This window comes from Falco biarmicus, chromosome 7 (genome assembly GCF_023638135.1).
Source record: "Falco biarmicus isolate bFalBia1 chromosome 7, bFalBia1.pri, whole genome shotgun sequence".
In the NCBI taxonomy this organism is placed as follows: Eukaryota; Metazoa; Chordata; class Aves; order Falconiformes; family Falconidae; genus Falco; species Falco biarmicus.
In genome coordinates this window covers 38,965,664-38,988,214 of record NC_079294.1, presented here as the reverse complement: position 1 = coordinate 38,988,214, position 22,551 = coordinate 38,965,664, and the positions used below count along the sequence as shown (strand labels likewise).

The window sequence follows — 22,551 nt, the reverse complement described above, 5'->3', positions numbered from 1 at the left end:
GTCCATGTCCCCCTGATGCTGGGGGCCCCAGAGCTGGATGCAGTACTTCTTAAGAACAACCAGGAGGGTGGATTTCTACTGCTGATGGAGCCTTGAGCTGATTTGCTAACATGGATAAAGCTGGAGAGATCAAGAGCAAGATTTGTGAAGGAATTTAGATGTAGATGAAGGTTTTTGAAATCCTATTTAGTGTGATTTAAGTGCGTAAATACACATTGGGCCTGAGGATGCCGTACTCAAGGCCACGTGGGATGTCTGTGGGAGAACAGGGAGATCAAAGTCTCTTGGGCCCTATGCTGACATTTTCCCTCACAAATTTTGAAGCATGCTGCAGGCCTTCTGCTGGAACTGGAAGAGCTGCTTGGCGAAGCGTGAGGCTGTGGTAACTGGGCTGTGGCTTCTGGCTGTTGACAAGACACTGAGCCCTGAACAGCTTGCTTTATTGATACAAAGCAGAAGGTGCGTGTATCTTCCCTCCTTTGGGGCAGAAACAATCATGATGTTACATCTGGCAGAGGACCAAATGCCTTTGTCCCAGCGAGTAACTGCCCTGACTCTACCTGATGCAGTCTTCTCCCCTATCCAGCAGCGATGGGGTTTCTGCTAAAATGATTAGCAGTGAAATAATTAACAAGGGAAAGTTTTTTGTTGTTTTTTTTTTGTTAGGTGGTGTCATTTGGTACCTGACCTAACACCATCTTAAAATGCTACCACTGTGGTTTCAGCTTCTGTTTATTCAGGCTGACACCACTACACTGGTTTATATTTGGATCAGAATTTAAAGTTACTCTTTGAAGAGCTAAGACTAAGGGTGATATTTTCAGAGTCAACACTGCTACAGTTAGACTAATGCAGAATGTTTTGGAAAATCCCCTTGTTAATGAGTGGCCAAATCCTGAAACACATTATAAAATGTTCTTGAAAAAAACAACTGTTGGTCCCTTTGCCTGATCACACACTGGTATTATGTTGTGGGCTCAGAATTGTACAGAGAGCCATTAACAGGAGCTCTACGCAAGAGAAAACCAAACCCTCTTATTAAAAGGGCAGGTTGCACATTCAATATTTAGCCTATTGAAAAAAAAATGTTGCCATCTGACAGTAAATGTTGGAGGGATTGAGGCCACGAGTGGATTCCATCATGAGATGCCTGGCAGCATCTGTGTTTTGAAATAGAGTTTTAAATGTGATTCTTGTTTCTCTTGAGACTTACTTTCATGTGCAAAGGAATTTGTAACGATTTTATTTTTTTATGTGGTCACACACATGGTGGTAGAGTCTAAACAGGGATTCTAAAGATGAGTTAATTAGTGCAACAAGAAAGGAAATTTGCCGGTTCAGAAAGGAAGTTGGTGCCCTTGCAAGTCCAGGGATCTTTCCATCCTGCTGATTGAACAGTGAACCAACATCCTCCATCCTGATGCCTGTTAGCACATAAATGAGGTAAGTGGGTGGGGAGATTGTGTGCTTTTGCTGCTTCTGATGTATATTTAAAAGGTGTGCAGAAAGGTGACCTCTGCTAGACTACATTAGAGGTACTTGGAGAGTCTCTTCTAAATTGGAGATAAATATTCAAATTTTCCTCTCCTGAAAACCCAGTAAGTGAAGTTTTTATTGAAGTCAGCAGCATTTTTATTACTGAGTTCAATAGTATTAGATTATTCCCTGATATTTGTAATGGAAATGACTGTTTTTCCAGGGGTATTATTTTTAATGTTGAAGAATGTGGTTAACCCGTGCATTTCTACTATGATAATTCAGAGGAACTGCTCTGTCATATTCCTTCACAGCTCTCTGCTAAAGTGCTGTTGTCATGACCTGCCAGAGCCGTCCTGTCTTCAGCTAAATCTTCTGTATGAACAGACTGCAACGCGCTGAATTACAACTGATTATATGACTGTTTTCTGATAAGGACAAATACTTGAAAGGGATTTAAGATGAAGTGAACAGGCACTGATGTTTTCCCTTGGGATTCCAGGAAGGATTAGACTCCATGAGTCCAGGCTAAAAGGGAAGTGCATTAAAAGCTGTAGGCCATCTCCAGATCTCCACTGTCTTCCTTATCTTGTTTACAAGACAATCGGAGAAAATTCTGAAAAGATACTCAGTTGTTCTTTGATTTGAGTTCCCAAATAAATGCGTGAAATGAGAATTGATTAGACCCTTTTCTACAGAACTTGCTTTTCATTTCCTTTTGTCTTATTATATAAAGATAATTATAATACAAGAAGTCCTTCAATGAACCAATCTTTGTTGTACAACATTACAGCTGCCTTCCACTTCTCCTGACAACATAATTGCAGTTGAATGGTGTGCAAGCATCAGAGTTAATAAAATATTGCGTTCCTTGAGGCAGAACCAGTATTAATTGCAAATGCAAGAACGTGGCTGACACACCTTTTCATTTCTGGTACTACACATCCCTGTTGCACAGGAACACCAAGTACAATCGGCAGCGTAACAACACCACTGCCTATTTGGGTGTTGAACAGATTGTTTGCCTTTTCTTTCCCATGTTTCAGCTAATACGGATCACACATCCCAAAACAAACCTGTCAGGATTTGTTACAGCTGGAGCGCTGGGGAGAGAATGTTACCGCTATGGTGACTTGTCTGTGCAAATGGCCGCGACGCTGCTGACAGCAGTGGTGCCAGCCCAGGCGCTACATGAACAGCAGCTTGGCCCTGGCCTGTCTAGAGTCCTGCCTCCGTATTTATGTGTCTTGAAGTACAAGTTCAGAGTTACAGGTGAGACTGGTGGCCTGAGGTGGGTCTTATGGGGAGCCACATCTCCTTCTTGGACAGTATCAATAGGCTTGGTGCTGAAACATCTGTAGTTCTGCAGAGCTTTGTGTCACCAGGGAGGCTCTAGGCATAAGTTAAAGTAGTGATGGTCACTATATCCAGATGCCTTTTAAAGTACGTATCTACCTTGAATGGATCAAACTGCTCGTTTCCATATTGCAGTCAAAAATGAGCAATTCCCTGGTCCCACGATATAACAGCATCTCTGCACACAGCCTCTCTTTCTTTACCTTCTACAGCTTCTTTGATGGAAATGACCCTCCGGAATGGCTTAGGAAAAGCCTGGAATGGGGAGTTTGAACGCTGAGCATCAGCTCTTCCAGTAAAATCCAGACACATGGTCTTGGGAGCAAGTGTACCTGTGCAGCTCGAGGATACTTGAGGTAAGAAATAAACAGTAACCTAATAAATAGGGCCTAATGAATGATAAAATAAGTTATATGTATAAAGTAAGTTATTGCAAAGATGACTTTGGCCCCCTGTTGTTTCCAACTCGCTCCTCTGAGGAGCAAGGGACAAGGAGCAGTTAAGCAGTGGCCGTGGTGTGCGGACAGCGGTTTTATGGGAGTAGTTTGTGGACGAGAGGAGTGATTTTATACTGAAAGGTCAACTTCATGTTCGCAACAACTGATTTCATAAAGACAGCCCATTTGCTGCAGCTTTCCCTATTCTTTTTGGTGAAGGAAATAAAGCTGCTGCGCACCCCTCGTTGTGACAATTAATTGCATGTAAAGCTTTCCAGCAGGTATCACCAGAAAATGTAATTTACTATTTGGCAGCTGTTAGTTTTATGGAAATCATTATGTACGCCGTTGGTCTGGAGGAAACTATTGCAGCAATACCGCCCGGACTTTCCTTTATTGCAAAGTGTTGTTGCTTAAAACTGAAATGACTTTTGTGCGGCCCTGTGGAAGGAAAATAGACAATTTTTTTCTCCTCTTGCAGTCCCCTTCCAGCAGGCTCCAGGTGGTACCGTGCCGGGGCTGCCCGACCCAGGGCCCCGCTGCCTGTGGGGCGCACACAAGCACTGCACCGCGTCCAGGCTGGCCGCCTGCCTTTTCGGGGGACACCCCGCGCCCCCGGGGAGCCCCCTCCGAGGCTGCACGCCCGGCTGCCCCACGCCGCCCCAGCCCCCATCTTCTCGTCCCGCGTTGGGCCGGACCCGCCTGCAGTCCGTCCCCCGGTCCCGTGGGGCGGCTGCTGGGCACCTGCGGGGCCTCCCGGCTGTCGCGGGGAGAAATGGCGGCGCGGCGGGGGGAAATGGCGGCGGGCAGGCGGGCGGGCGCGCGCCGGCAGGAGGGGCGGGGCGGGGCGAGCGGGGCGGGGCGAGGGGGGGCGCGCGGCAGCTGCGCGGCGGCGGGTTCGTCCGGCCCCGCCCCGCCCCGCCCCGCGGTGGGTGCGCGCGGCTGGCGTCCCTCGCGCCGCTACCGGCCCGCCGCCATGGCTTTCACGTTCGCCGCCTTCTGTTACATGCTGGCGCTGCTGCTCACCGCCGCCCTCATCTTCTTCGCCATCTGGCATGTGAGTGGGGGGGGGCGGCCCTTAGCGCCGTCCCTCCCGCGCGGCCCGAGGGGCGGGTGCCCGCCGTCCCGCCGCCCGGGCTGCGCTGCGGGGCCGGCAGCCTGCCGCCCTGCCCGCCGGGAGGCCCCGGGCGCTGCTCGGGCCGCTCCCCCGCCGAGGCCGGCGCTAGGCCGCGGGGCTAGCTAGTCCCGCTCCTGGGCGGGAGGTGCCCTCCCGCTCCCCGCGCCGGGCCGGGGGCAGCTGGGGCTGGCCCTCGCCGCGGGGGGCCTGCGGGGGCGGGGGGCGGCTCGACTGTGGCACCGCGGCCGGGGCGCGCTGTGGGGGTGTCCCCGCGGCGGGCTGCCGGGGCTCCGCGCCCTGCCCTGCCCGGCGGCTGGTGGGGCGCCCGGCGGCTTCCCGGGGGCCTGGCGGGCCGGAGGCCGAGCCGCCTGCCCGGGGCCGCGCTGGGCGTTGGGGCCCCCGCCTGGGCCGCCGGCCTGGAGAGGCGGAAACCCGGCGGTGCCGCTCTGTGGATAAAATGGGTTTTCAAGTTCCGATGTAAGACACGTCCCTTTCAATAAACGGCGCTTTACATGAGCGCAGCCTGAAAATGCAGTTGTTGAAAATGTTTTCGGCTGAGGTCAGTTTGGCTGCAAACTTAACTGAAAGAATGAGTTGAGAGTGGCATTTTTTCCCAACTTGAGATCTGATAATTATAATCGTTAATATTTTGGGGGGAGTTTTCTGTCTTGAGCCTGACCCGGGGAGAGCTAGCCAAATGGGAACCTGGCTTGGATCAACTGTGAGATCCTGCTCTAGGAGAGGATGTGATGTTTGCCGTGACCCTAGTGTGGAAGTGGCTTTCCTTGTATTTCATCCCGCACCCTTGTCTGATTTTTATGGCAAGAAAAGGTTAAGTATATGTGGGGGTTTTCTTTATGGATGCACCTTTTAGACATACAGGTAGGGTCAGCATGTACTTTGACAATGAGACAAAACATTTGGCTGCTTTTAAGGTCACTGTTGCTTTTTCTTTATTAACAAACCCTGTGTCGGGTTCCTGTTCCAAGAGAGTCACTTGCGAGGTTTGGGGTCTGCGCGCAGCGTGGGGTTAAAAACTGCTGAAAGTGACATTGGAAGCTCGTTGTTGGTGGGGAGGTAAAAAGGCAGAGTGTGGGCAGAGGTCTCTGAACGCCTGAAGTGTTTTCTGCTTTTTTCTTTGTATAACCTGTTTCGAATGTGACTTACCTGTGGGTTTATGACACTAGGGTTTACTCAGGAGAGATTATGTTCCTGGATAGAATGGCAGCAGTTGAATGTTATGGCTCTGTGCCAAAAATGTCATTTTTCATGCATAAAATACTTTGCTGCTCCTGCACTGAAGAATCGTAACTGTTTCAATTTTTATTTTTTTCCTAGATTATAGCATTTGATGAACTGAAGACCGATTACAAGAATCCCATAGACCAATGTAATACACTCAATCCTGTAAGTAGCACGCTAAATATTTTTTAAATTAATATATGTAAAATGCTTGTTGGGTGTTACTTTGATGTAATCAGACTAGGCAATAGAATTGCATCTGGGTTGACAAAACCTAGCTGTTCGACAGAAGTTCTAAGGAAAATGCTTTGTCTGATTCTTTACTTTCAAGTTGAATATTCTGACTGTTATTAATCAGCTGGTGATCTTGTCAGCTGTCGTACTAACATTCTTTCAATCTGCTTTCTACGTTTTCGGCACAAAGACAGTTGAAAAGGTCAAAAAGATTAAAAGAGTCAAAATTGCATTAAAGGTGTGTACTGCTTTTCAGTTTAACGTTTTTAATGCCACTTTCATTTTGTTAGGAACGTTTGTAATACTATTAAGCTGTTTTGTTTAGTGTGCCTGTTCATCTGCTCGTTATTCATTTGTGGGGGGTTTATAACAGTGTCATGGGTTTCCATATTTTGTGCAAAACAATTTTGCTTGCTTACCCAGTAAAGTGGGGAAAACTGTTACATGCCTGTTACAGGTCCTCTTGGTTAGCCAAAGTAACTTCAGGTAGAAATAATACTTCTCAAGCGAGATGTATTGAACGCTGAGATTGTAGGAGATGAATTGTTTTTTAAGCATTGACCAAGTCGATTCTGATCTTGCTTGAGGATTTAGGTGGGCAAAATGTGATAGGCATTATCTTTACTTCTTTGTTTTATGTTCCAGGATCAGGGACGTACTGTGGTGTCCTCTCTTGGATGCAACTCTGATACTCCTTGGTTTATGAAAACAATTTGAAGCAAGCTATTTTCTTGCATCTGTAATAGTTCAATAACAAAAGGGATACTTGTTAAAGGGAATGTAGTTTGATAGCGCAGGGCTTTTGTGTGTTTTTCATGGTTATTACCTTGGCTTGGTTGTGCCCAGGCTGAGGTAGAATGCCGGGCAGCACAGCTGGAGTGGAACTTTACTGTGTTTTGAAGAGTAAAGTAAATTATGCAAATGAGAAATGAATTTACCATTAGCTGCAGGGGGAACCAACCCGCTTGTTCGACATACAGCACGTAAACTGACAACAATTATTACAGCCTGAGAATGGGAGGGGAGAAGAGGCGGTAGGCAGAGGATTGCATCTCAGGGAGTGAGGTTTGCTGCTCAGATAGCTGTGCATCTAACAGTTTCCCTTGCTTGGTCTGTTCTACAGTCATTTCTGCTACAGTATGGGGAAGGGCAAATTCTCATTACATTTATGCATTATGATCTTATTGCAACCTTTGAAGTACAATGCGCATGTTTAATGCAAATATTAACCTTCTGTTAACCCACATGCATGTAGTGTTTATTTATATGATAGCTTTGTGGACTGAAAATATTAAATAACTTAATATTTACTGTTCCTGTGAAAGTAGAATAGATACTAAAAGTGAAGTTAAGATCCTTCGGCGACTCTTGAGGGGCTCTTGTAAATGACGGTGGACAAAAAACGCTGAAGTGTTGTTTTTCTGTACAAAGAATAAAAAGTCCTGGTAGGAGCTGAGACACCTCAGTAGAAAGATTAGCCCAGAATAGTAACTGCTTAGTACACAGTTGATGCCTTCTCTTTGCTGCTCCTATTATAGTTGTATCTCTTCTCAGCAAGGAGATTTCTTCCTCCCTCGCTTCTGTGATAAATATCACAGTAGAGTATGATACAGTTAATTTTCCTTCAGGTCAGCCAGAGAGGATAAAGTGCAGTAAGATTGCAAGAGACAAGTATTCTGGTGTGAGAGTAGGGTTTAATAAACAATCAAGATAAAGAAAAATATGTTTTGAGATGTGTAGTTAAATAAACTACAGCTTTTCAGACCTGGTAAATCTGTCTCAGAAGGGTGCCAAATGCATTGCGTTTTGGATAGGGTTGTTGTTGTTCTGCTATAAATAATTGCCGAGTTGTGAATGGTAAGTATGCAAAAAAGGATCTGGACAAAAATGTTTACGTGAAACATCTCAAGTCTGACGGCTTATTTTTGTTGATGTTGATGCGAGTTTGCTTTGTTTGATATTCTTCATTTAGGGAAGCAGAGTGTTGTAGCAAAGTAGGTGGTGCGAATGGCTGTTGGTAGTTTTTAGATTTCTGGGAAGATATTTTTGGGGTGTAAAAGAAGTGTCTGCTTAGAGAGAATGAAAAAGAATTCTAAAACGCTGAAACTTCAGCATAGTCATCCTATGCAATGTTAGTCATGTTACACAAGAGGGGCAGAGTGCCCTGTGTGTGTATGCGTGTGCACACACATACACAATTTAAATCTTCGTGTGGAAATGGAGTATCTTTCATGAGGAGATGTCCTGAGCTGAGAAGTCAGAAGCGTACGGATTTGCTTCTTTCTGAATTGTGTGATAAAAGGAGAAAATAATACCACTTTGGGGTGACGCGTTTTAGCGAATTTTACTCTTGTGGTGGGTGTGAGATTTTGCTGGCTCTTTGCATGCCTTAATCTATGTATCTCTCCATATTATTCCTATTAATAACACTAATACTACCTGGCATTTCACGCTTTCTGTGATTTCATAGTAAACTGATAATTAGCTCTGTGGGCTTCTGCTGGAAAGCATGATGCTATAAAGCATGCATATTAGGTACTTGTGAAGGAAAACGAAGCTGGCCAGTACACCCTGAACTCTACGTGCGTCGCTGCTGTCATGCCCTCCTGCGCAGCAGGTGGCACAGCGCTCGTCTGTGTGCAGACCCGTGTGTGTGACGGCGTACCTGCTGATTTGGTTGGGTAAAGCTCTGCCTGGGATAATACATTTTGGCGGTAGTTTAAATTTGAAAAATTTTCTATGTGTGTATACCAAAACAAAGCTGTAAAATAGGAAAACACAAAACATCTTTTTGCCTATAAACCATTACATGGAGCACGTGTCCTACTGATATTTCTCTGTTGCATGAGCAGAAATATCTCTATGATCTCTTCTGTTACGAAGGTCACGTATAAAGCGTGGAATCTGTCAACAGTGCACTCTATTTAATAGAAGCAATAAAAAAAGAAAATTGATCTGGGCATTTAACTTTCTAATTTTTTCTTTTTGGTTCATGAATTACCATTGTGAAAACAGCAAGGCAGATACTGCTAGTTGCTGTTTTCACTCTCTGCAGTCTTGTTCTTGTTAGTTGTTTTTAAATAGTATTCTTTAAACGGTAGCTTACCTCCAAAATAAACACCACACATTTTGCTTTGAGTAATCGAAACTTCTCATATTTTTCTTTTCCAGCTTGTACTTCCAGAGTACCTCATCCATGCATTCTTCTGTGTTATGTTTCTCTGTGCAGCAGAGTGGCTTACACTGGGTCTCAATATGCCTTTGTTGGCTTATCATATTTGGAGGTAATATTGATGAGTCTGGTATCTCTGTACTCACGTTAACTGTTCCTTCATTCTGTCGTTGCAGTGTTCCGTGTCTTTGGCAAATAAAGATGCTTTCTGATATGACAGAGAGAAAGTTTACGTCATAGCTATAAAATAAGATCCATCACTTTGCTTTCTCTGTCATTTAAATTTTTTATTCACTTGTGCTATGCAAGAATCAAGTTGTGTTGCATGTGTTGAAGGTAGCTGACATGTCAAAGGTGTGCTAATCCTGCTGACTTGTGGAGCGGATTGCCGGTAGAAGCGGCAATCCTGCTTTCCTCCTACCACCAAGACGTGGGCACCACCTCACCTTGTGCTGGGGAGCTGCAGGAGGAAGCTCTCTGTTTGAAATGTGACCCAGCGAAACAGCTTTCACAGCTTGGCTGTATTTGTGCTAGTACCGGCAGGAGGAGGAATCCGAGGGGTGGAGGCAGGACTGTTCCTAGCAGCCTGCGTTAAGCTATAATTTCAGGGTCACTTTGTATTGGCCCGTATGAGTGTTCCTTCACCATGGTAGCCAGCATGTCTTTTAACAAGTAGAGGCTGCAGGTTACGTAGGGTAGTACGTTGGTCTCCTCTCCATCCTTTTCACCCCTTCCATAAGGAATTCAGTTTTTCATTTACTTATAAATTTGTCCTAGTCCCTTTTGGCGTACTAGAGTTCAGCATGGTTTAAGGCTGAGGTAAGCTGTTGCAGCACCACCTGGGAACGCCCCTTGATAAGACACATTTAGTATGGGGCTTCGTATTGCTCTCACTGTTCACCATCTCCTACATGGAGTGATGGACTTTGCTGTGAGGGGTGCGATTCCTTGTCTCGGTTCTGGTATTACTTGGTGGGTGGGGGGCAGGAACCAACGTTTCCCATCATCGCCACCACAAAACTAACTGTGCGTCACTTTCAGGTACATGAGTAGACCTGTGATGAGTGGCCCTGGTCTGTATGATCCTACAACCATCATGAATGCAGATATTTTAGCCTATTGCCAGAAAGAAGGATGGTGCAAATTAGCATTCTACCTTCTATCATTTTTTTACTACCTATATGGGTAAGTTTTTTTCCTCTGTCTCCCATCTAATCTTCAGTCTGAAATTTTGGCTCAGTGCACAAGAGAAATGTTGTACATGGGACTTCCCTGGAAAAGAATCCACAGTCACCATTTAGTCTGTTTTAAAACACAAGTCTTAATTTGGTCGCAGTTACGCTTTCGAATATACCGTGATGGGAGACTTGAAAGCTCCACACTTTCCTTCTTTTAAGCATAGTATAACAACCCCCCACCCAAGTATTTTCATTTAGAAGCTGGAACAATATTTTTAGAATAAGTAGGTATTTTGATGTAAAAGTGATTTTTGTTGAAGTCAAATGTGGAAGGATCATTCCAAGAGTGAAAAGGAGTGGGAGGCACAAAAGCCAGTGCCACCACCTGGTTCCTCCTCCCAGTTCTTTGGCTCAAAAGCTAACTGGCTGCTGGGTGGTCACATCTGGTCTGGGTGGTGTGACATGAGAAGTAGCGTGCAGGTGTTCTTGGCACGCTGCACTTCTTACAATGCAGCTGGAATAGTTTAGGCTTTCAACATGTAGGCATCACATTTGTACAGGGCTCCCTGTGGTAATGTCACTTGCTCTAGTGACAACTGTTGTTGCAGCAGTTCATGTGGTACTTTACAGTGCCCTTCTGATGTGTTGTGTGGAATCTTCAGTCACAATCCACCTTCCTCACACCAGTTTGTTCCTTAGAATACACAACTGTATCATAAAATGTGTAACATGAATGGAAATGGTGCATCTTAACTATTTTCATTTTATTTTCCAGCATGATTTATGTTCTGGTGAGCTCTTAAGAAGACATTGATCGAGCATTGTTCCAGTTAAGTGCATGCAAAAGCCACAAAACATGGATTCTTTACAATGAGAGCCTCTTACCAAGTTTAAACACAGAATCTGATTATTGCATTTGTGTTAGGAATTTATGGTTCCCCTGTTTTTTAACATATTTCCACACTTTATACTTGTGGAAAGACTGTTTTCTTATATTTTACTGGGTTTTTGAAAAGTTCTGACTTCGCACTCCATAAGGAACAGCCATAATCTTCAAGTAGGTATGCGTTACTGACTAGCCTTAGTGCACTAGGGATTTTCTTTAGGCTGGGCTTTGTAGTGGCTCGTTTGGACTTGTGTATCCCACTTGTAACTATGAATCAGCTGTAGCTGCTGAATGCTTGGGAAGGACCAGAAGTGCTCTGTGTTTTACCTGTAGGCGATGTTGGCCTTAAGAGATAAATTCGTGGACACAATTGCAAAAAATAGTTCTGGTTTGTTTGGGGTTTTTTGTTGTGTTTTGCTTCCCCCACCCCCACCCCACATCTGGTTAGTCCTTCCCTGTATATGCATGGTTCAGAGACTTCTATATTTTCTCCAAACATTTAATCTTGCTTTAATCTCAAGCATATGTCATTGTGATAGAAGTTGAATTGTCCACAAAGGAATGTATTTAAGTGATTATTTTTTTTTCAATGTCTGTGCTGTCTTATTAACAAATGGACAAACCTACATTTGTCAAGTCCAACGATGAAAATACTTGAGTAATACTACAGACTTTTTCAAAGCAGAAAGTGAGATTGTGAAACTGCCCTGCTGTTCCTTAGTGCAATAAATAAAAATATTAAAAAAAAACCTCAGATGTGGAAACACTTATTTTTACCTGGTGCCTTGTTTTGTTTTGGAATTGAACAGATACTTGTTGTATTCATCAGTTAGTTTTTTTGATGGATAATTGCATTCCCTTTTAAAAATGGAACACTGAATCAAGTTGTACCTGGAAAAGGGAAGCTCTGCAACACGGGGAGTTCCACCTGAATGTGAGGAAAAACGTCTTTACCGTGAGGGTGCTGGAGCGCTGGGACGGGCCGCCCAGAGAGGCGGTGGGGTCTCCTTCTCTGGAGACATCCAAACCCGCCTGGGCTGTGCAGCCCGCTCTAGGAGACCCTGCTTGAGCAGGGGGTTGGGCTGGGTGAGCTCCAGAGGTCCCTTCCAGCCCCACCAGGCTGGGGTCCTGTGAGGTAGACACTTTGTAAGAGTCATTATTATATTGATGACAGGTCACCAGCCAAACAGTAATGAACACAAATAAAATGTATTTTTAAGGCAGTGAGTATTAAAGGCTGCTAAATAGAGGCAGATGCTGCATGTCCTGTAGGATTTCCTTCCCCCACCCCAACATTAGACATGCAGATTTGGAAGCGAGCAGTTGTATCACACAGGCAGTAGCAATGAGAAACCGTAAAGGTCAGGAGCGAGGTGTCTTGCCCAGGTGTCTGCTGCATCCACGTGGACAAAGGTGCACCATGCTAGCGTGCATTATCGCGATACTGATCTCAATGTTGTATCCTTTGTTGCCAGATGTGTGGCTAGGTTCTCCCGAAACTCATGGAGGTAATTGTACTGCTGGAAAAGCACAACCAGATTTGTAATGAGTGCTCTGCACTTCCAGAGGGGGTACTACCCATATCAAAAAGCTGTATCTTGTAAACTTTTTAAATATCAGCTCCTCTTTCCTTTACGTAGAACGGTTTTAAAAGCCTAACATCCAGGACTCACACCAACAGAAGGAAGTATGTAGAGTAGCTAAAAATCCCACCAAAAGAAGAGAAACCCCATTAAATTCAGCCACTTGGGCCTCCTGCCATGTAGGTTTTCACACTAGTGCTAGGACACTTAAAAGATGACTGCAAGTCTATTGATGTAGTAGCTACAGAGGACAAACGTGGCTAGCTGGGTTAGGAAGATGGAATAAAACCAAGGCAGAAAAAGCAACCAGATGTCCACATTGTGAGGAGAACATGAGTAACAGAAAAAGGGACATAGCTTAGCAAGTTATGAGCAGGTATAAGGATGAGAAAGCAACAAGTTACTAATGGTGAAGAGCAGACAGGGAGAACAGATGTTGAATTCAGTAGAGGCAGAACAAGACAGAATCGGCACGAAAGCAGAAAGCCAGAAGCAGCTCAAACCCAAGATGGCAGCAGGGGCACCAGCTGCAGAGTATCTCAGAAAGACCAGAGGGACCCCTTCACGAAGAGGAGGACCAGCTAAGCTCTCCACTTGTTTCACCACGTGATTAAGCTGCTGTAGCCTCATTACCTTGATGGTCTGTATCGCTCCAGATCCCCTCAAGTTCCTGAGGCTGTCTATCACTTGCTGAGGCGCCAGCGTGTCCAAAAGCTGAAGCAGGAGACACGCAGCTACTGTGAATGAAAGGTATATAGGCATGCATGCTGCTGAGCACCTCTGGCTGTGTGCAGAGGTGCTTTTGCACAGTAGTAGGTTTGTTCCATGAAAACCACTCCAGTAAAACTCAACCTCTTCGTACCAGGGTCACAGAGTAGTTGGATCTTTTGCTGAACAGAATTTCTTGGCACTGGCCCCATCTGCCTGCTGTTCCTGCCCAAGCCTGCAGGTTTTGGAAACAGGTGAAAACCCCTCCCCCTGTTTCCCCCCTGCCTTTCCAGCAGCATTTGGGATGCAAATTCTAGGCTTTTCAAGAACGGGTCCCAGTACACCCAGTAAATTCCCCTTTGTGTCTTCTGACCACATTTGCTTTTTTAGCAGTATTGCCACCCCCTCCTTCCAGGACACACACAATAATTAAAGGCCCTGAAAACTTTAGGGGGAACACTGGGCTGAAGAAAGATGCCGAGGAATAGGTTCATCTTTTTTTGATGAGAAGTTCGGGGAAAAGGAGAAGGTGCAATCCCATCAGTCAGATGAGACTAAAATGTGCAGTGAAAATGGAGAAAGAGTCAGGAATTTGACAGAACTTCCCATCAGCCTCACTGAAAGACTGCCCCTGTCTGACCCTCCATCTTCTCACCTACATTACTAAGGTCTATACTGTGACATGTCACTCATCACTATTTCTATGCCACTACCATTTGACAATTTGACCTTTCCTAAGAAGTGGGCCCAAATACATTAACTAGCCTGCTCTTTGTAGTGGCAGCTTGCACTGTAACCACAGTTAAGCTTCAAGTAGAATTTGGCTCCTTTAGACAGTGCTGTCTCATGATAACGGGCAAGATGAGCGAGTTAGGTACTGAGAGGGGGAAGACAACTGCTTACCGAGACATGAGCGCCCGAGACCACTGTAACAGCTGAAATAGAAGAAAACAGTTGATTTTAACAAGCTGTAGTACACTGCAACACCCAGAGACCCCTCAATATGTAAATATATGAACACAATTCTTGCCTTAATATAATCAAGAGGAGTAAGGGTACAAGAAAGTCAGAATAAGAGTTTCAATAGAAATACCCACAACGCTATCTCCTGTTTATTCTTCAGGCCTTCCTTAAGTGGTGCCTTTCTAGAGGAACCTCAGTTTTAAAGCTCCCCCTTATTCATGGGAATAGTCCCAAAGGCACAGGAGGACAATCTCAGTTTTCTTTAAATCCTACTCCAGATTAAGGTTTTGATGATAGCTGTAAGACAATGAAAGCAGCAGGGTTCTGCATCAGCAGGAAGCCCAAGGACTCAGTGGACACCTATGCAAGGAGCTGTCAGCGGGACCATTAAGAGAACATGCAACTTGCAGAGCTCTTCCCCTCTACCCTGCGCACAGCTACACGTGTCTAAAGAAATTACTTTAAACCAGTTTTGTGCAATTTAAGAGTGAATTTTGCACTGCTGGAACCCACCGAGTCCCTGATAAACAACCCAGGGGTGTGTTATCCTCTGACAACAGCTGCTTTAGCTTACAACTCATACTGTACACCCAATATCGAACTAGGCTAGCAGCAAGGAGTCATGTGGTGCCATCCAACACACGCTTTAAAGCCCTGCTGGATAGAGCAAGAGGAAATGAGAGATTCAGATCTTACAAAGGACAAGGTAGCTCCAAAAGGAGCTTCAAGAAACACAAGCAGCTTTTCAATGCTTGAACTAACCCTAAAGAACACAGCTGTCATTGGACAGCATTCTGTTGCAGCTGGTTGTGCATCTAGAGACAAGCTGGTATCTTTTACAGGAATGTGGGGTGAACCAGAACCTACTGTATGATTGTTTTCCGGTTACTTTCCAAGCAGCTTCTGAGCTCTTCCAGAATTTTGCAGCACTTGGCAATGTCAGGAGTGTCCCCATCTGGGATAGGATAGTGGTGCACACAGATCCCATGCTGTTGGTAGGCATCTATAAGGTTTGGCACTCTGTATTTTAAGAGCTCTCCTCTGGTACAAAGCACAAATATATCCTGGGTCCCATAATTCTTTAGTTCTTCTGCCAACAGATTAAGACACTTGCAAATAAACAAAAGCCTATAAAACTTAAGGATAAACAGATAAGCTACTTGGTACTGATTCTCTTTTTTAATCTCTGAGGTTAAGACAATAGGAGTTGGCAATTTTGCTTTGAGCAGCATTTACTTCTACTGACTCTCTCCCACATTTGCCCTCAGGTAACCCATGAGTGGAATTTTCTCAGTTCAGAGTCTTGAGACAAGCCTCATTAGAACTGTCAGCACTCTGAACCATCTGTTAACTGCTGCCAGCTGAAGCATGATTCTGTCCCACCTCCAGCTGTGACTACATCCAAACCGCGTGGGTTTTTGCTATTAGCCTCTGCTCTTCTAGTGTTTACAGATGAACACTCGGTACAAATCTCTACATAATTTCATCTTTTCTATCCCAATCTCACTTTTGTCTGGGAAGAGGAGATTACAAGTTTGTAATTCATCTTGATCCCAGATGCTTTGAAGAGACTTTCTCCTGCAAATGACTTGGCAGACCTCAGGGTTACTGTGAAAGATAGAGATGCCTGTATAGCTCCAGCCTGGCCATACCCTGACTATTTATTCAATATTTGGTGGAGAAGCCACAGAGAAAGTGGCATTGCATACTTGAAAATGGTACCTAATACTCATAACAGTGACCGTGCTAAGGTACTTGCTGCACCTTCAAGCACAGTATCACCAAAACTCAGGCAGACATTGCTGTCAGACATACCCTCAAACAGGACTTTGTAAAGAACTGCCTTGCATTCTAACATCATGACATGCACATAGACAATTATAGCATCCATCGTAAAAGTATGATTAAGAGACCACCATTTTAGACACCTGGTGTCTGGATCTTTATGCCCAGATTAGATGAACAGCAACTCCAGAAGTCTCCAGACTAAGACAAAGTAAACCTGCAGCTTCTCAGCAATTTACACTTTCAATTTACCTGCATGCTGTTCTTGCTGATTACATGAAAATGAGAGACATTTACACACTGTCCAGAAGACTCACCTATATCTTTCTGAAGATTTCTTCTGACATCCTTAAACCTGCAACCTAAAATAAATTATGGATGACAATTACCACTCCAGGTATGTGACATTTATGGAATGGCTGCTACAGCTGAAGAACAGAGCACAGACAACCTCTCCTTCAGAGCCAAAGTAAACAACAAAGCCACACCCCAAATACCACACAGTTCTTATTTTTGCAAATAGATCACTGGCACAGAAGACAGTTTGAACACCATTATCTGATTAACACTGTAATTTAATAGGATTAAAAAAATCTGCCCAAGGTTTTAAACTGCTATGCATTTATCCAGATTAAAAGTTTGGGATATTATAAAGCACAGTACAGCTTAAACACCCCCCTCCCAAAAAAAACCCCAAAAAAACAACCAACCAAACCACCCAACAAACAAAACCTAAACAAAAAACCCCAACAAATCAGAGGGCTGGATGGAGATCACTTAAGAGTTGTCTGGTAGGAAAGTGAGTTCCCTCTTCTGTAATGCTCAGCACAAATCACATTAAAAATCCTCCTTACTACTCAATCTTCAGCCACTTTCATTTTTTCCTCATACCATGCTACCGAGACATTTTTGCAACCCTTGCAGAATACTGCAGCACAACACTCACAGCTATGGTTTGGTTTGTAAGATGCAATTGCTCAAAACATTTACACTGCATCCTCCCTCTGTCTCCCCTCTTCCCCTTACAGCCCCACAGGCATAAAATTCTTATGCCTTTGCTGACAACAGTCAGGACTGTGCATATCCTCTAACACCTTCTGAAAGCATGACAGCAGAATCCTGCAGACCAAAAGCTGTATCAGCAGGGCTGTGACTGGAGGTTGGAATATGAAGATGAAACAGCTATTACATGAACAGGTGAGGTAGCTAAAAAACATAATGCAGGGGTTTTTTTGGCATATATATGTTAACCGGTGTTCAAGCGTTAGTGGGATTTTCATCAGTGCTGGCTATCATCCACCTCAAGGTACCCTAAGTTCAAATATTATTCAACATTTGTTTTCTAGTTTAGTGTGGTGTTGTTCCCAAGCTTGTATATTTCTCAGAGTTGGCTAATGAAAATCAAGTAACTGCTTTAAATGAAGTAGGGAAAGTTCACATTGTCACTACCACCAGTTCTGTCTCTTTCGTGACCACAGGAGATACACCATGGCTGAAGTTCTGGTAGTTAAAAATACAGTGAAAGCTTATATGTTAATTTTTATATCATGGCCATGGTAGGGCAACCCAGACACTAAGGGAGAGCAGTATAGAACGGTCAGCACAGCAAGTGATTTTAATTCAGGCCCGATATATTTTATTAAGGAATTATTTATTAAAGTAGTCTTGTTTCACTGTTGTTGCTTGTTATAAATAGTAAGCCAGGCCAAAAAGCTAAATATTTTAACTGACAAGGGAAGACAACCACTATTCTCTTACCACTCTGATGTATGATCTTGCATTAAGATATTCTTTAGATCAGCTTTGGTATTTCTGAAACAATGACTCCAGTGGCAGATTAAAAACCAAGTCACCCTACCAAGCACATGCAACTGAGGATCTTGGAGTGCAAGGTATTACCTTTCTTCAGCTTCAAACATGTCTGCTAATTTCAGTGAACACTTCTTACCTGGAAGGGAACATAATCCCAGGAACTCAGAAGAGTAGACAGGAGACAAAGGCAACCTATCAGGGGAGAGAATAAAAAAAGTCAGAACAGAACATTTTAATTATTTGAATAGAGATAACTCACTACTAAACACTCCTTTTCTGTGGGACCATGAGACGAGTTGCCTACCTATCATTCAATTTTAAGAATAAACTGAATAAATTCCAGTGTTATTTCTATGACATCAGACAAGGGAATCACACGTTTGGTAGCATACTTCATCGCATACCCCTGCCCAAGAGAAGGACTGAAAATGTTGATGACTCCCCGCGCCTCAGCACCGAGACCCCCGGGCCAGCAGGACCAAGGGTGGCCAGGAAACGCTCCCAGAAGCGGGCCTGGCCCCGCACCCACAGGCAGCTCACCGGCAACACCTTCATCCCCTGCCAGGGGCACCACCGGCCCAGCCCCAGCCTCCGCCCTCCCGCTAGCAGGTCACCGGGGCGCGGGTTTTCCTCAGGAAAACACTCCCGAGAGAGATTTAATGCAAGCTCCCGCGTCGTTTCTGAGGGAAAAGTCACCCACACCCGCCCCGCAGCGCGCCTTACCAGGAGACAGGGAGCGGCCTCAGCTCCTCCTCAGCAGTCTCGTCGTCAGAGGAGTCGAAGTCGCTCATTGCCATGGCGCAGGGCTGCGGCGGAAGGAGAGCCAGAAGCTCACCTGGGGGCCGGCACCGGGCCGGCGCGCGCCCGCCCTGCCCCCTCGGCCGAGGCGGCACTGAGGGACCCCGGGAGCCAGAGCCCCGGCCCCGCTCCCACTCCCGGTCCCGGTCCTTACCGGCTTCACCATGGCGCCGCTCTCCGCCGGCCGCCCGTCCGTTTGAACTGTCCCCGCCCACCCCAGCCACTTCATTGGCCAAGCCTTTCCCTCCCTTCGCCCAATAGGAAGCTGTCGCGCACAGGAAGCTTGGAGAGCCAAGCGGCCGGCCTTACGGCTTCACGAGAGGAGCATTCTGATTGGTAAGCAGCGAAGGAGAGGCGGGCTTTAAAAAAGATAAACAACCTAGAGCTGGCAGCGGAGGGTCTCTGCGCTGATTGGCTGAGGTGGTGTGGCGGGAAGGGGCTGCGTCTCGAGCCCCCGGGGGCCTTTGCAAGTGGCTGCCCCAGCCCGCAATTCCTTTTTTTAAGGCCGGCTTTGCGTTTCTGACTGAAAAAGAAGTGAAAGTAGGTTTACTTTTAATTGCTTTCACGTTGCCCCAGCCCTTTTAGCTTGGGATGCTGTTCCTGAGGTATATGTGTTGCAAAGTGTCCGGTCGATGTCGACGTGGAGTACTGTCCAGGCTCCTGCAGCGCCAGCCTTTTATTTCCGTTTCTCTTTGGTAGTCTTGTATCACTCACAGCACCTGTGAGAGCAGGGATGTGCTTGAATTTATGGGGTCTGAGTGCAGTTTGGTGGCGCCTTTCAGCATTAGTGTGGTTTTTGTGGGTGGCTGTACCCTTCATGGGTGCAGGGGAGTTCTCAAGGGGCTCCCAGGTACACTGCAGAGGTTTTGGGTTACCAGTTCTGGGTGCAGAGAAAATAGGACTTTCTAAAAGCAGAAAATGAGCTATGCTTGCTCTTTTAAACCGTGAACTTAATATCAAATATTTTGGCAGCAGTAAGACATAGAACTTTTGGGACTGTCCGCACGTCACAGGTATACTTTTAACATTGCTGCTTAGGTCGCTGACTCACAACTCCATGTACAAGGAAAGCTGAAGGTGGCTGTCGTGTATGCTCTTGTGAGATCTCATGGAAAATTCAGACTTAAAGCAATTACATACATCCACATCCTGCTCTTGCCATGGTCCTCTTTTCAAAAGTCCAGTGTAAATAGGTTTTAGGGATATTACATGGAGTTTTTAGCTGAGTTTAACACAAAAGATGGCTCCAGGGGAGGGAGGGAGGGGTGGGGGGAAGATTCTGGATGCCTCATCTTTAAGAGCTTAGGGCATTTTAGTAGACCTCTTTTTGCAGCATATCTGGTTTATTGTGCCAGTAACTCTGGCCATTAAATAATAGGAAGAAATGCATAAGTTGATAGTGTGGAGTTTTGTTTTTTAAAATTGTTTTAAGGCATTTCTAGTCTGTGTTTAGACTTGTGTAGAGCTATGTGGTGAAGGAGCCAAGGAGGAACAGTGATTTTTCACATCAACCTGGAGAATAAAGTCATGGAGACTTTTAAGGATGTTTGAAGTTGAAAGAATGGCTGTGTACAAATTCCTTAAGTAGTTTGAGTTTGGTGGGATTCCCAGCAGGACCAATGCAATGTCTCCAGGTGTGGAGATTTTAGTTCTACATTAGTAATGTTCCACAGCTGGAGGTTTTAATGAAACCTGCCTGAGAAAGATTGTGGAAGCAAATTGCTTGGTATTGCAGGATTTAGGGTAGGTTCAGGGAACGAAGAAACAGATGATGAGAGGATCAAGGAGAAGACCACTTTATTAAAACCTAGAATACGATAGCAGATGTAGAAAGTTACATTACTGAGCATAATGGAGAATTAAAACAATGCAGATGTTGTGGACTACGATGAGCAATGGGAAAAAATTCATCCAAAGAATTGAGGCAACATGAGGACAGCTAGCCACTGTAGCTGCAAATACCACTTTAATGACTCCTACAGCCACTGCATGATGGAACAGGTATGTTGTTTGCTTCTGTTTGCTGTCTTTTTAGCTCTTGTTCCCTTAGAGATTATGTGCAACACTTGTACTATTTGATACAGATGTGAAATTTGCCATACTTTTCTCCTGTGATTGATTTTGTCTATTCATGTGAGAGGTGTTGCAGACTTTAATCTGAGCATTAGATCTTTATGGAAGCAGCAACATGAGAAAGATAAATACAAAAAAATAGCAACGGTGATGATAACTTCTGGTTGTCCTTTGAAAAGATCAAAGGAATTCTTTGGAGTTTGGGTGCCTTCACGTGGTAAAAATCAGTACAGTATTGCATGAAATCTAAAATGGTAATAACAGCTGGTAATGCCAAGGAGTCTGCAAAATGTGAGGCTAAATCTTGGGTCTGTTGTGGCAGGAATGAAATGAAGTGTGAAATCTGAAGTAAATGTAGGAAAAAGTTTGGAGGAAAAAAACCCCAAAAGCAAACCTGGGGAGGTCCTGCGAGATCATTTATTACCATTGGCACCTTGCAGCATGAAATGACAAATATGTCTATTAGTCTTAAATTGAGCTGTTGCCCAGCATACCAAATTGTAATGTGCTAAAGCAACTAGATCAGCTTGTTTGTGGTGTATTTTATAGGAAAGACTTACAGGAGCTGGTATGCAAGAAAGTGCCCTTTTGGCATATATAAAGGAACATGTTGACATCAAGGCTTTACCTTCTGGAAATTTTTGTCAGTTTGTAGATTGGAGGCTTGTGCAAAGTGAAGAAAAATAGACACAGACATGGGCTGAAATAGATGGCTTGGAGGATTTATTTCACTGGTGTGAAAGGGTGATGAATAAGATATGATTTAACCAGATTTTAATTGGGCTTTTAGATAAATGGTTGGGCCAGGAACAGCTATCTACAAATACCTGATGGGAGAGTCTGAAAAAGATGGACTCTGACTCTTCTTAGGGGAGAAAGAGAAGAGGCAATGGAAAAAAATTAGAATATGGGAAGTCTTTGCTTCATATAAGAAAATAATTGCTTACTGCAAGCATTGACAACAAAATAAAAGTCTGCTTGGTAAGTTTGTGCTTATGCGGTAGCTGCTTGGGATTATGTTTTTTCAATTGGCTCTTCCTGTTTTTGAGATAATAATGCTTATGTTACATGACATAAGACACTTATGCCTCTAATGCGATAATAAATACCTTCCCAGAGATGTTTAAAATAATTTACGGTGAGGGGGTCAGGCAGCAAGATTTTCCAAGGAGCCCTATGTCCCAGGCTTTAAATACACTTATGTAGAATGGGTTTGTGGTCTGGCAGCAAAATCTGCATACAAAATTTGTAATATAAGAAAATGGTGTATGAAAATCCAGACAGGTCTGGTGTGTTAGCTAAGAATTTACTCATGGACTCAATCATGACTCCTGTGTAAGCAACGCTGTACAAACCTATCTGGGTTTTGGGTCATTCTTATTTCTCATTTCTCAGCAAACAGTCAAGTGCCTGAGAGCTAGCTGCAAATGTTACTCTGGCTACATCTGGTCCTTACGTCTGTGTGCACCAAACCAAAGTGAAGATCTTCGTACCTTGAGTTCATAGCTTGTCTACCAGTGAAGTGTTAAAATCTTAATTGCCAGACAAATACAGTTAAGCCTAACCTGGTTTAGTTGTCAGGGGAATAGCCCTTATCCCTGGGGACAGTAGAGTGGTTTGTATATGTAATATCTTCTATCTGCTATTCTGCCCTTGGGTTTCCCGGACAAAATAAATAATGGATTTACTTTGGGTAAAAGCTTAGGAGTGAACTAGTGTGTCTGCAGTGGA

General features: G+C 44.6%; 2 protein-coding genes across 7 annotated transcripts; one reads left to right on the top strand and one right to left on the bottom strand.

Annotated features, from left to right (window-relative positions):
* The first annotated feature begins 4,166 nt into the window (after positions 1–4,166).
* Positions 4,167–11,847, top strand: CNIH1 (cornichon family AMPA receptor auxiliary protein 1). The gene is made up of 5 exons (XM_056346785.1): positions 4,167–4,326; positions 5,725–5,793; positions 9,034–9,146; positions 10,076–10,219; positions 10,988–11,847. Exons 1-5 carry the CDS (start codon positions 4,246–4,248, stop codon positions 11,013–11,015), a joined length of 435 nt encoding a protein of 144 aa, XP_056202760.1. The 5' UTR covers positions 4,167–4,245; the 3' UTR covers positions 11,016–11,847.
* A 444-nt stretch (positions 11,848–12,291) lies between these two features.
* On the bottom strand, positions 12,292–18,978 carry CDKN3 (cyclin dependent kinase inhibitor 3). Of its 6 annotated transcripts, none has more exons than XM_056346779.1 (8): positions 18,902–18,978; positions 18,673–18,755; positions 18,086–18,141; positions 16,455–16,499; positions 15,220–15,442; positions 14,293–14,324; positions 13,315–13,418; positions 12,292–12,618 (listed from the first exon to the last, which is right to left on the bottom strand). In XM_056346779.1, exons 1-8 carry the CDS (start codon positions 18,974–18,976, stop codon positions 12,532–12,534), a joined length of 705 nt encoding a protein of 234 aa, XP_056202754.1. In that variant the 5' UTR covers positions 18,977–18,978; the 3' UTR covers positions 12,292–12,531. The 6 variants fall into 6 exon arrangements, with proteins under 6 accessions (XP_056202754.1, XP_056202755.1, XP_056202756.1 ...); XM_056346780.1 differs by having other exon boundaries at positions 12,292–12,615; XM_056346781.1 differs by having other exon boundaries at positions 13,315–13,415.
* Between the last annotated feature and the right edge of the window lie 3,573 nt (positions 18,979–22,551).